The sequence below is a fragment of the Pseudoliparis swirei genome, chromosome 24 (assembly GCF_029220125.1).
Source record: "Pseudoliparis swirei isolate HS2019 ecotype Mariana Trench chromosome 24, NWPU_hadal_v1, whole genome shotgun sequence".
In the NCBI taxonomy this organism is placed as follows: Eukaryota; Metazoa; Chordata; class Actinopteri; order Perciformes; family Liparidae; genus Pseudoliparis; species Pseudoliparis swirei.
Window position 1 is genome coordinate 14802398 of NC_079411.1, and position 13932 is coordinate 14816329.

General features: G+C 52.0%; 1 protein-coding gene across 1 annotated transcript in view; it reads left to right on the plus strand.

Annotated features, from left to right (window-relative positions):
- LOC130189596 (sodium/potassium/calcium exchanger 3-like) overlaps nucleotides 1-13932 on the plus strand; it is a 48957-nt gene that overhangs the window by 19140 nt on the left and 15885 nt on the right. The window contains exon 3 of the mRNA XM_056408469.1: nucleotides 13204-13280. Within this exon, the coding sequence (XP_056264444.1) occupies nucleotides 13204-13280 (77 nt within the window). The remainder of the gene's footprint in view (nucleotides 1-13203; nucleotides 13281-13932) is intronic.

The window sequence follows — 13932 nt, forward strand, 5'->3', positions numbered from 1 at the left end:
CTTTGAGCATTTTCTTTAGAGGTCGGCTCAGGTCTGTACCAACTGTAGTGTACAGTAATATGCTTAGTCATCAAAACAGCAAAACAGCACTGGCCACACACGCACACACAACCCCCCCCCCCCCCCCACACACACACAGTGCCATCCAAATCTCTAAGTGTAGTGAGACTACCCCCTTTCCTCATCATTTTACCCCCCCCCCCCCCATGCCAAATCCAGCCAGCGGTTCCTGTTCGTTTCCATAACAACGTCCTGAAAGTATTATGTCATCAGTGAGGAGGGAGTAGGGAAGGATTTTGCACACACATACACACCCACACACACACACACACACACACACACAAAGTGCCCCCCCCCCCCCTGCCTTGTGTTATCCAACACTCCCTGGCTCACTCAGGAGAGAGGTGACATCATCTTTGGGGAGCATTGTTACTGCCTCTTGCTACTCTGGAAAGTTAAACCTTGAGGTTGTTCCTCCGGCTGTTCTTTAACTGATGGGCAACTAATGAAACAAAGGGCCCATGGGCCCAGACATGCAAAGGGCCCCTCAGCCTCTCAACACAGGAGTGAGACCCACAGACTTTATGTGTCTCGTGTCTCTTCATAGTTGTTGGGCGTCTCTCCGTGGTCGTTTTGAGTCTCTTTGTAGTAGCTTTGTGTCTCTCTTGTCATTTTGTATCTCTTTGTAGTTATTTTCTGTCCCTTTGTAGTGGAGTAGTTTTGTAGTCTCTCTCTGGGAGAGTCGGCACTAAAAGGAAACAAGCCGGTGCTCTGACTGAGTGGAGGGTTGTAGTCTGGACATAGAGACGGGGAAATGTGCTGAGCTCATCGTCAGAAAACCTGTGAAGTGTGCACATTTCCTGCTGTCAAACAGCCTGTAACTTTCTCCAAATGAGAGATGGTTGCTTTGTGAAATCCAAAATGAATCACTGGAAAAAATGAACAAGCCTCCTTGACCGACGTGAAAAGTCACTTCGACAAAGAGTGTGTTTGGTCAAATACCAGTCAATGTCAAGCAGGAGAAATGAATGGATGGAACGATAGAGCAACTGAGCTGACAGCAGTTTGTAACTCGACAGAGGCTGGCGGTCCGGAGGCATACGGACGAGGAGAGCACCTTTAAAAAACCAGTCGAACTAGCTGAGAAAAGACACAGTCTGAAAAGCTCCATGCTTTCTGGGAAATCTGCATCACACAAGACCAATCAATGAACTAATAGAAGAGTGTCTGTGTCGGGAGTCTCTCTCCACTCTGTGGATGAAACTGGCGATTGTGTCGGCCATGAAGAGCCTCTGTCTGTACAATGGGTATCATCGGACAGTGATGTCTTCACAGGGACGCATAGAACCATGAAATGTTTATGTCCACTGAGACGGGACCCTTTCTTAAAGCCCCACTATGTAGTTTTTCCCTTTTAGCGCCCCCTTCAGGTTTTTAGGTATTTAACGTTTACTTCAGTGTCGTAAATACCCAGTTACGATAGATGCAGCCTCGCATACACTTGTATTGAGTTGGGATCATGTGTTGTCCTGTATTATAATATTATTATTATTATTATTTGTACGTGTCACGGGTTATAAAAGGTGACGGGGGGGAGGTGACGCAAGGGTCTTTTTGTTTGGAGCGCGCTGACAGGCGGCGGACTCAGAACGGCAGCAATCCAGCGACTGTTTCTATTTTGGATTTATACCAACGGGTGGGATCACTAATAGAAGACTGCGCAGGAACACTGTGAACTGGCCCAGCACCTACCGGACTAGGGTGAAGTAGCACGGGGATTGAACGCGGCGCCTCGCCATGTTTCCGCCTGGTCGGTCAGCTGTTTGCTGGGGGGGGGGGGGGGGGGGACTGCAAATGTGGAGTACGTGTGATCGAATACAATATTGTTGACAACACCAAAAAGGTACATAAAAAAGCTACCCTTATACTGGAGCTGTGAGCGTGAAGTGGCACTATATGACATTGCGTAATCACTGCCAGAAAGCAGGTCGAGTACATCCGCCGGATGGACCGGGCGGCTCCAGAATCTTACATAGCGGAGTTATTTCCCCACAGACCCCCGATGGCAATAGCAGAGACGCAAATCGTCATATTAAAAGTCATTGTAGCGGCACAATTTTTTTCAAGCTGTTATTTTAAGGTGCCAAAAGTTACATAGTGTTGCTTTAACTGGATGCTTTCACTGACCGGCCAAACCCATTCAGTCTGTGGATCTTCTGCGCTCCATTTCAGGACTATGGACAGCGACAGGCTATTGGTGTTCTATGAGGAACAGAGTCATAGTAACTGATGCAGATATATATATATATATATATATATATATTGTAGCGACCCTGTGAAGTGGCTGTCAAGCAGTGTGGCACCGTGCGTGCTGGTCGAGGGGGCGGGCCTGTGATTGGCGGAGTAGAGGGGAGGCGGGGTTAACCTGTTGGGAAACGGGAAGTTAAGGTTGGTTGACGGAGAACTGTGGTTGTTGACGTTGGAGCTGCGGAGCTGAGAGAAGCACGCTGTCGGTGGATGCCCAATAAAGAAGGAGTACTAACGTCGTCCCGTCTCCGTGTCATCAGTCCAGAACGTCTGAGACGTTACATTGGTGTCAGAAGTGATTTCGGACTAACAAGATCGATAAATCCGGTGGAGAGCTAACCTAGCGTGGAGAGAGCTAGCCGGTTAGCCGACTGTTTGCCATGGATCGTGTCGGCGGGACGAAGGTAAAGAGAGAAGATAGAGACATGGAGGAGGAGGGAGCTTGCGGATGGGCAGAGGACATCGCCAGAGAGTTCACGGGAGCTACAAGGGAGGCGAGGCATCGCCTGAGAGAGTCTGCAGCGAAGATGGCCAGAGACGCGGGTTTGAGTCCTGCAGCAACTTTTCGCGCCGTTTCTCCGCGGAATGCAGCGATACCGGAAGAGGGTTGCGGCCAACACTCTTTTGCAATGCCGACGGTAAAAACGCCGAAATACTCCGGTAAGGCGGCCTGGGAAGCCTTCCTTGCCCAATTTGAACTTCTATCGCATGCTGGGCGATGGTCCACGGAGACTAAAGCACTGCAGCTGGCGTTGTGTCTCACGGACGATGCGCTGTCCTGCCTCCTACTGCTGAGCCCGGAGGACAGGCGGAGTTATCAAGCGTTGGTGGGGGCCCTGCAGAGGCGGTTTGGACAATGTTTACAGCCGGAGCTCCTGCGAAATGAGCTAAATAACCGCTGCAGAAAACCTGGGGAGCCGCTGCGTGTGTTAGCCAATGACATTGAAAGCTTATCACGGAGGGCCTATGTACACATGCCCCCTGGAGTACAAAGCGAGCTGGCACGGGACCAGTTCATCAGAGCAATCTCCCCCAATGAGTTGCGGGTCCAAGTGCAACTACAACACCCACAGTCGTTGCAGTCGGCCTTGGAGATGGCCGTGGAGAGAGAGAATGTGTGGGGTGTAGTGGCTGAACGCGGTCAAAGAGAGGGTCCACCTGCCGTACGGTCTGCAATGCCGAGTCACTCAGAGGGAGAGAGACCAGCATGGGTGACTGAACTGATTAGAGCTGTGTCTCTACAACCAGCACACCGACCACGCCCCGGCCCCAGGCTCTGCTGGGGGTGCGGTCAGCCAGGGCACTTAGCTAGGGAGTGCCCCAAGTCAAGCGGGTCTCAGGGAAACGGTTCAGGGCTCGCATAGAGGAGGATATGCGGACCCCGACCCCAACTCCAAACCCCCATCCTCAAGTCTCGACAGCAGGAGCCCAACAGTGCACCTGGGGGCACCAGACTCCACGTCCCCCAGAAGCAGACGTCGACTCAGAACTGGAGCCTGTTGTGGCAGTGGGACGTACTGGTAAGGGAGACTCGTGCTATGTCCCCATCACTGTGGAAGGAGTGCCCTGCTTGGCGCTATTGGACACAGGGTCAACGGTAACCCTGGTTAGACCAGACATGGTCCCAGGCTGGATTCGTTTCGACGACACCACTGTTCGACTGCGCACTGTCACCGGAGAGCTGGCACCCATGAAAGGCAGAGGTCTACTGACCATATCGGTGGGGGGAGCGACGGTCTGTCATCAAGTGTGGATAGCGGCCGTACAGGACCCATGTATTCTGGGTGTGGACATTTTGAGGGCCACAGGCTGCCAGTTAGACCTGCAACGATGCACAGTGAGTTTCCAAGGAGGGCCTGCTATTGCGATGATCCCCAGTCTCACCGCCACACTGCCTCCCTCCGGACCTCCCGCACCATCAGCGAGTACCGTAGAGACTGTAGACAGCAACCCAGGCCCCCTCACTGTCTCCCCTGGGGCAACCCTCGCTTCGTCTGACCACACGATGAGCTTCACAACTACGCCCCCGTCCGGGTTGGTCCAGAAGGAGGTGGAGGTGGATGGGACGCTGATTGCGGTGAGGGAGGTGTGGAGCAAGAACTGTGGCGACCTACACCCTCAGCAGCAGGAGCAGTTGTGGCAGCTTCTGCTAGAGTTCCGAGGCAGTTTCGCAAAGAGTGAAGACGAGGTAGGGCAAACTCATCTAGTGCAGCATGAGATTGACACAGGGGACGCACGTCCTATCAAGTGCCGCCCACGCCGCCTCCCGCTGGCCCGTCAACAGGCATGTGACGAAGAGGTCGAGAGCATGCTGCAGGCGGGTGTCATCGAGCCTTCCGACAGCCCCTGGGCAGCAGCCGTTGTCATGGTTCCAAAAAAGATACGTGGCTGGAGACTCTGCGCTGACTACAGGCCTGTAAATGGGGTAACCAGGAAAGATTCATACCCACTGCCCCGCATTGATGAGTCTTTGGACCTGGTCTCTGGGTCCTCCTGGTTCTCTTCTTTGGACCTCCGCAGTGGATACTACCAGGTGCCTCTCGCCCCGGAGGCCCGGCCAAAGACTGCGTTTTGCACCGGACGGGGACTGTGGCAGTTCAAGGTCCTCAGTTTTGGACTGTGTAACGCTCCTGCCACCTTCGTCAGGTTGATGGACAAGGTATTGGAAGGAATTCCACGTCAACGATGCCTGGTTTACCTGGACGACATCCTGGTTCACGGTAACTCGTTCGAGCAAGCCCTGGCATCATTGCGGTTGGTGCTGGAAAAAATCAGAGCGGCAGGCCTAAAGCTACACCCAGAAAAGTGTCACTTCATGCAGAGAGAGGTTTCCTTCTTGGGACATCGGATAGGCAGGGAGGGCATTGGCACAATGCAGGAGAAGGTGCAGGCAGTTGCCGACTGGCCCACCCCCACCAACCAAAAACAGTTGAAGAGTTTTTTGGGCCTGGCCTCATACTACAGGAGGTTTGTACGAGGGTTTGCGTGTACTGCTGCTCCCCTGTTTCAATTGTTGCAGAAGGACAGCAACTTTGCCTGGACAGAGCAGTGCCAAACAGCGTTCAGCAGCCTTCGGCAAGCCCTGATTGAGGCGCCGTGCTAGCCCCAGCCGACCCTAGCCTACCTTTCACGCTGGACACGGACGCGAGCGGATCAGGCGTCGGGGGAGTACTTTCTCAGGCAAGACCCGAAGGAGAGAGAGTGGTGGGGTACTTCAGCCGGGCGTTCAGCAAGGCTGAGCGGCGCTACTGTGTTACCCGCAGAGAGCTCTTGGCAGTGGTGTTGTCAATCAGGCACTTCAAGTACTATCTGTGTGGCCAGACATTCACTGTGAGGACGGACCACTCTGCTCTGCAGTGGCTCATGACCTTCAAGGAGCCGGAGGGGCAGGTGGCCAGGTGGTTGGAGCAGCTGCAGGCTTTTGACTTCATCGTGGAGCACCGGGCTGGGACGCGCCACACGAATGCCGACGCGCTCTCCCGAAGGCCATGTGCCGCAGGCGAGTGCCGCTACTGCGAGCGGAGAGAGACTCGTGAGAAGGAACTGCGTGAAGAGGAAGGAGACTGTGCTGCAGTTCGTCGGTTGGAGGAGTTTGTATGCAGAGAGCTGCAGACGGTGGACTTGGCAGAGTGGAAACAACACCAAGAACAGGATGCAGACCTACAGCCGGCACTACGGTGGTTGGAGGCACAGCGGAGGCCACCGTGGGAAGAGGTGGCCGTGTTCTCCAAAGCAACCAAAGGTCTGTGGTCTCAGTTCGGGTCTCTGCGCCTGTCTCAGGGCGTGCTGCAGCGGGCATGGAAGGAGCCAGCAACGGGAGAGGAAAAGTGGCAGATGATGGTCCCCAAGGACTTACGGGATGCGGTGCTTGAAGCCATGCATGGAGCTGCAGGTTCTGGACATTTTGGGGTTTCTAAAACACTGCGGCGTCTCCGGAAGGGCTTCTACTGGGGCCAGTGCAGGAGGGACGTGGAAGACTTTTGCCGCCGCTGTGACCCCTGTATGGCACGGAAAGGTCCCCCAGGTCGCTCTCACGCTCCACTGCAGCAGTTTCCAGTTGGGGCACCGATGGAAAGGGTGGCCGTGGATGTGGTGGGTCCGCTGCCGTGCTCAGATGGAGGAAATCGGTATGTTCTCACCGCCATAGACTACTTCACAAAATGGCCAGAGGCGTATGCTATCCCAGACCAGGAGGCAGAGACGGTCGTAGAAGCCCTGGTTGGAGGCATGTTCAGCCGGTTCGGAGTACCGGAGATTATTCACAGTGACTTTGAGTCGCGGGTGTTTGCTGCCATGTGCGAACACCTGGGCATGCACAAGACACGCACCTCCCCCCTGCGTCCTCAGAGTGACGGGTTGGTGGAAAGATTCCATCGCACCATGGGCCAGCAGCTTGCCATCCTCACTTCGCAACACCAGCGCGATTGGGACAAGCATTTGCCTTTGGTGCTCATGGCATGTCGCTCTGCAGTTCAAGAGACCTCATCCTGTACACCTGCGCTGCTCATGCTGGGGAGAGAACTCCGCACCCCAGCAGAATTGGCTTTTGGACGGCCCCCTGATTCCCCAGACACCCCCCCAGGGCCTGAGTACGCCAGGAGACTGCAGGACCGCCTTGAAGTGGCCCATGCTTTTGCTCGAAAACAGCAACTGAGTGCAGGTGTGAGACAAAAACGCAACTACGACGTGAGAGAAAAAGGAAGGCACTTTCAGGCTGGAGAACTGGTTTGGGTCTACAACCCTGTGCGTAAGAAGGGCCGGTGCCCAAAACTCGACAGTCAATGGGTCGGTCCATGCAGAGTGTTGGAGAGGGTGGGAGAGGTCGTTTACAGGCTACAGCTACCTCCTAAGGGAAGGAGAGTGGTGCTTCATAGGGACCGACTCGCCCCGTACAGAGGGGTTGCTTCGCCAATGGCATCAGTGGCACGGGGAACCCCTCCTCAGCCTCCCCTCCCTGCTCACTCCCTGGCCAGCTCTCCGGGTTTGACGGCCCCCTCTGACCCCACTGGTCCAGTCGACACAGTCCCACAAGCGGCTCAGCCGCGAAGACAGAGAAGGCCCCCGGGCCGGTTCAGAGACTTTGTAGTTTCTTAGGGGAGGAGAAATAAGTTAAAGTGAGACCGTAGGTTCCAGAAAGGGCAAGAATGCGCCCTGGTCTCACTGGAAGTGATGGTAGTCCACCCTGATCTTCTTTAGAGAAAAAAAAAGAAAAAGGAAAGTTCTTATTGTTTTCCCATTATTTTGGAGATGTATTGTTACTAATGTTGTTCCTCCTGTTACTAATGTTGTTCCTGCTGTTGCTTATGTTGTTCCTCCTGTTACTAATGTTGTTCCTGCTGTTGTCAATGGTGTTCCTTGGGGGCAAGGAACTTTGTAAGGGGAGGGTAATGTAGCGACCCTGTGAAGTGGCTGTCAAGCAGTGTGGCACCGTGCGTGCTGGTCGAGGGGGCGTGCCTGTGATTGGCGGAGTAGAGGGGAGGCGGGGTTAACCTGTTGGGAAACGGGAAGTTAAGGTTGGTTGACGGAGAACTGTGGTTGTTGACGTTGGAGCTGCGGAGCTGAGAGAAGCACGCTGTCGGTGGATGCCCAATAAAGAAGGAGTACTAACGTCGTCCCGTCTCCGTGTCATCAGTCCAGAACGTCTGAGACGTTACAATATATATACATTTATATTGATATATATTTATAAAATCCTGTTTGCTTTGGAGCAAAATATAGAAATCACACAATGTTTGTGTCTCTTTGGCGTCTCTTAGTACTATTGGTCTTTTTGAGTCTCTTCCTGGTTGGTACGTGTCTCGTTTTGTAGGTAAAGGCCCCTCACACGTTGGGCCCTTAGGCATGGCCACAGTATCCCGTTCAGTACTCACATCTCACAATCTGTCTGTTTCAAATGACATTTGTGATCAAAGTTGTGCGTATCCACTGGGATTAGTACAGTAGATGATTGTGGGAGAGCTCCAGGCCAAAAGCTAGAACAACACTGTATGCACGTGCACTCCCCTCTCTATAAGCGGGGGAGCCAGAGCCTTCAGTTATCAAGCTCCTCTTTTATGGAACCAGCTTCCACCTTCAGTCCGGGAGGCAGACACAGTCACCTCATTTAAGATTAGACTGAAGACTTTCCTCTTTGACAGAGCTTATAGTTAGGACTGAATCAGGTTCACCTGGTCCAGCCCCTTGAGATGCTGCTATAGGCTTATAGCTGCCGGGGGACGTTTAGGATACACTGAGCACCTATCTCCTCTTTTCTCTACTTATAGATGAATTTGTATCCGTCCATTGCCCATTATAAACTCTGCTTCCTCCCCGGAGTCCTTTTGACTTCAAGTCTCATCGGGTCCATTGGACCTGACTGGGTCTGATGCCATGGCCCTGCTGATGCCCCGCCCACTCCTCTTCTCTAGGTCTGGATTCGTGGTCCATGCTACTACCAACTATTCATGCAGTCTGTCATACTCATTGAATGTGTTGTTACTCAGTAATGATTCCTTCTGGTCTTGTTTCTGTCCATCCGCGGAGAGGGATCCTCCTTTGTTGCTCTCCTGAAGTTTTCTTCCCTTTTTTCCCCCTGAAAGGGTTCTTCTAGTTTCTCCTGATCCGATGCGAGGTCCTGGGACAGGGATGTCTATGTGTACAGATTGTAAAGCCCTCCGAGGCAAATTTGTAATTTGTCATATCGGTCCATACAAAATAAACTGAATTGAATTGAATTGAAATTGAATAAGTAACCCGACATACTCGCCCACCTTCCTGGCGTTTATGTGGCGACACGCTGATCTGCAACCTCACGACGAGCCAACCGACACATTCATCAACAACTCTGACTGTTGGCTTGCTGCCGTTTTACGACCTGCGGGTCCCTTTTGGACTTTTTATGAATGAAAGTGAACCTTTATGGTCTCTCTGCAGACACACATTGTCCATTATCAAAGACACAGAATCCGAGGCTGAGCATGATGCCGGTTCCAGCCCCAAGTCTCACTTATTGTCTCTGTTGACTGTGACGTCTGTGATGAATGTGAAGGTAGCATGAGTCAGTTCTTTTGTTGGTGAGAAGAATGAAATGCAGCCGCGAGATGAAAGATATTCCACGCAGTCCGGCACACCGTACCGCCGACAGACATGTTATGCAGAAGAATATTCAAAGCCAGTTTGAGGAGAATGAATAGGATGCAAAAGGATTTTCACAGCGTCTTATAAAAACACGGCAGCTTTCGCAACAGGAGCCTGAAGGAAAAGCAAAGAGCTCCGGCGGGAGAAAAGAAGGCCTGCTACATCTCCAAAGGGGCTCCTTCCAATCGGCCCGGTGTGAATCAGACGGGCACGGGATGGAGCAGGTGGGCGAGCAGCGCGGTCAGCCACCAACAGCAGAATGAAGCAGGCCCCCGCCAAGCTGAAGCCTGATTGCTGATTGATACATTCACTGCCACTGATTGTGCACAACAGTGAAGAAGCTCTGGCCTCGTGTGTGTGTGTGTGTGTGTGTCTTTGCATGTGGGTTTGTGTGTAGCGTTCCCTTTTTCTTCATGTTCCTTCCTTTCTTATTGCTGAGCTGTCAGTTCAGATTCAGGTTTTTTCCCCTCAAGCCTCCTCTCTGAACTGGCCCCCATCGTACATCAGGGCACACATATACCCCCCCCCCCCCATACCACCACCACCATGTGGAGCGCCTCCTCCAAGTTGAGGCTGGCGGTCTAACGCCTCTGCCACTTAAACACACTGCGCCCCGAGGAGACACTCGCTCTGTTGCTGTGGAGTTGGTGTGCAGGCGAGAGCACAGCGGAGCACACACACACAGGCGCAACGCGGAGTGGACGGATGTGAGCACGGCGTGTTCGGTTTCTCTGCCCTGTAGACGAAGTGTAAATGAGAAAGACTATGAAAGGGCGTTGTGATCTTCTATTTATCAGATTAATACCTGCAGGAGTCTGTGGCTCAAGGGAGAGCTTTGCAGCAGCCTGCTGCTCTTGATGCTGAGGATGATGATGAGGTTAAGGATGAGGATGATGCTGAGGATGATGATGAGGTTAAGGATGATGCTGAGGATGATGATGAGGTTAAGGATGAGGATGATGCTGAGGATGATGATGAGGTTAAGGATGATGCTGAGGATGATGATGAGGTTAAGGATGATGCTGAGGATGATGCTGAGGTTAAGGATGAGGATAATGCTGAGGTTAAGGATGAGGATGATGCTGAGGTTAAGGATGAGGATGATGCTGAGGATGATGATGAGGTTAAGGATGAGGATGATGCTGAGGTTAAGGATGAGGATGATGCTGAGGATGATGATGAGGTTAAGGATGAGGATGATGCTGAGGATGATGATGAGGTTAAGGATGAGGATGATGCTGAGGTTAAGGATGAGGATGATGCTGAGGTTAAGGATGAGGATGATGCTGAGGATGATGATGAGGTTAAGGATGAGGATGATGCTGAGGTTAAGGATGATGATGCTGAGGTTAAGGATGAGGATGATGCTTAGGATGATGATGAGGTTAAGGATGAGGATGATGCTGAGGTTAAGGATGAGGATGATGCTGAGGATGATGATGAGGTTAAGGATGAGGATGATGCTGAGGTTAAGGATGATGCTTAGGATGATGATGAGGTTAAGGATGAGGATGATGCTGAGGTTAAGGATGAGGATGATGCTGAGGATGATGAGGTTAAGGATGAGGATGATGCTGAGGATGATGACGAGGTTAAGGATGAGGATGATGCTGAGGATGATGCTGATCTTAAGGATGATGCTGAGGTTAAGGATGAGGATGATGCTGATGCTGAGGTTAAGAATGAGGATGATGCTGATGCTGAGGTTAAGGATGATGATGAGTATGATGCTGAGGTTAAGGATGAGGATGTGAACCTTGCTCACATTAGCCGGAGGGACAACCCTCCGGCTAATGTGTTGCTTAATTGTGAAGGAATAATTGAATACATTGAACGGTGATGTCATTTTAGGCACGTTACAGGTATGGAACTTTCCAGGTCCATATTGAGTCATAGTGCCACCTACTGACCACGGGATGTCAACCTAATGTGGCAAAGATCATCACCCGATATCGAGCGCAATCATGTTTCAATAGTGTATGTGTGTGTGTGTGTGTTCTCTAGCCCCCACATAGTGGACACGCGAGGTGAAACAAAGTTTGCAATGCATCATTTTCAGCTTAGGTCTAAATTGTGAATGGTTGTCGGTCTATATGTCAGCCCTGCTGGACCGTCGGCGACCTGTACAGGGTGTACCCTGCCTTCGCCCGATGTCAGCTGGGATCGGCTCCAGCCTGACTGATCCTGCTATATGCTCGTATCACCACTGGGAAGCCGAAGAGGACACGTGTGTGCCATGTCACGTCTCTGCTCGACTGAGCGCAGGTGATTTCCACTTGAGTTTTTTACACCATTTTAATCCCAGGAGGGCGTACAGCAGTCAATGTACAGCAGTGCCTGTGCAGACATCAGCTGTAACTGGCCATACTGGGCCTCTAGCTGAGCTCACTGTGTACACATGGAGAAGGATGGATATGACGTGAGGGACACTCGTAACACACTTGATGAATTGTGTTCTTCTTGGTTTATAATCTAATGTGTTGGTCTTCTCATATGTGTCCCGGTTTTCTGTGGAAAATCAACAAATCATAAAACAAAAATAAGACCCACGTAAAAACTAGACCGTGTGCGTTTTCAGCCGATCCACAAGTGACACGATGAGCACGTGTTTGTGATTTACATTTAGAAAGAGCCAGCTGACGTTCAAAGACCTCGTGGACCTGAATGCATCCCATCTGCACGTCTACGTCCCCGCGGACATCATGCTTCAGTAATACGCTCTGGGTTCATCTGCAGGAGACGTCGAGCTTCAGCATTCTGATCATTCTTTTGTCTCGTCTTCGGCACGTGTCGCCGATCTAACTTTTTCTGATGATTCTTTTCTTTTTTTCGTTCTTATTTCTTCTTCAGACGAGACGAAAGGGCCGAATGATTAATCAAAGTCAAACCGGCATCGTGATGTAATGGAAAGATTAAATACACCAATGTGAGGCAGAAAAGGACTTGTGAAATGCCACGCACATGCTTCACTTCTCATGACTGTTCGGCCACACGAAGGTTCGTGTCGCGGGGGCTGCTGCTGGTGTCTCTGCGTTGTGTTGCGCTGAAGGAGCTGTGAGCAGCAGAGCACAGTGCAGAGGAGGACTGCAGCCACTCGAACACGGCAAGGCCGCTGCAGATAAAAATAGGTCAACGCATAGAAAACGGGGGGAGAGTGGGAGAGAACTGGACAGAGAGAGAGAGAGAGAGAGAGAGAGAGATGGAAGGTCAGTTGATCCACACTGAAATAAATCTGTTCAGCTGCTGGAGGAACGAAAAGACACTCATGTCCCCCTCGGGATTAGTTGGTAACTTTGGCCTTTGGTCCTGCGCCATCATCTGTTCAAAGCTTCACTTTGGCTTCAGCCTTTCCTTCCTGAGTGGTAAAGGGGTGCCTCGGTGACGGAGGGACGGAGAGGCAGCCAAGTGCAGTCACTGGTCTTGGCTGTTGAGGAGGGAGCCAGGAAGCCATGGGAGGGGGGGGGGGGTAGAATAACATTTCACTTCTCTCTCTCCGTTCTCCCTCACACACTCTCTGTCTGCCAACTTTTCCCCCTGTCTTGCTCTCTGCACTCCCATGCAGAGATGTGGGCTTTGAACCTCCAAGTCTCTCTGTGTTAGCACACATGACCTTCATGGGCTTCTTCCTCAAAGGGTTGACCTCTCGGCTATGCATTGGGATATGTTTACCGCAACACACACTCTGCAGAAACACACACACACATATGTACACACACACACACGCACGCACACAGACACACACACACTGTTCTAACCCTGCCGTGTGTCTGTCTCTTCCAGCTCTGCACGAGTTCCCTACAGACCTGTTCACCAACAAAGAGAGAACAGAAGGAGCCGTGGCCCTGCACGTCCTGTGTGTGAGTATTCAGCTCTGCAATTTACTTGACAACGGCTTTAGTCCCGCCCCTGGCGCTGATTGGCTCATGTCCTGATGCCTGACAATCAGCGGACTTAAACTGGAGTGTACGTATTCAAGGTCTGGACCCAGACACACACACACACACACACACACACCGTCTGATACTAAAGCATAACATGTGGATTAATACACTGCTGAAATTAGTCCTTTACTCCGGTTTGACTAATGTTTCCTCAAAACTACGGTGCCCTCGTGTTTGGGAAATTCCTGAGATGACATCTCCTCTCCTAGTTCAGCTAATGCATGCTCAGCCCCCCTGGCCTCCCCGGTATGCGTCAGAGAGCCAGGAGGAGAGAGCCGTGGAGCCCGTCTGCCGTCACTCTTACAGGCAGAACGTTCCCGCTCAGGAGGACCCGTGTTGCGTCGCGCTGACGGTCTCCGGGGGGCCGACTGTAATGAAAGCTCGTCCAGCAGCGCAGCGTCTCGAGGGAACTTAGCTGTGCATAAAGAGAACACGAAGAACGACAGAACGTGCCGCGTTGCCATGACGTTCCTACATTAGAGGCGATGTCTCTACTCACAGCGTGGTCACCCTCTGAGTTCGCTTTTCCCACTATGCAGAGGGGCAGATGAAAGTAACCTTTTCGAGG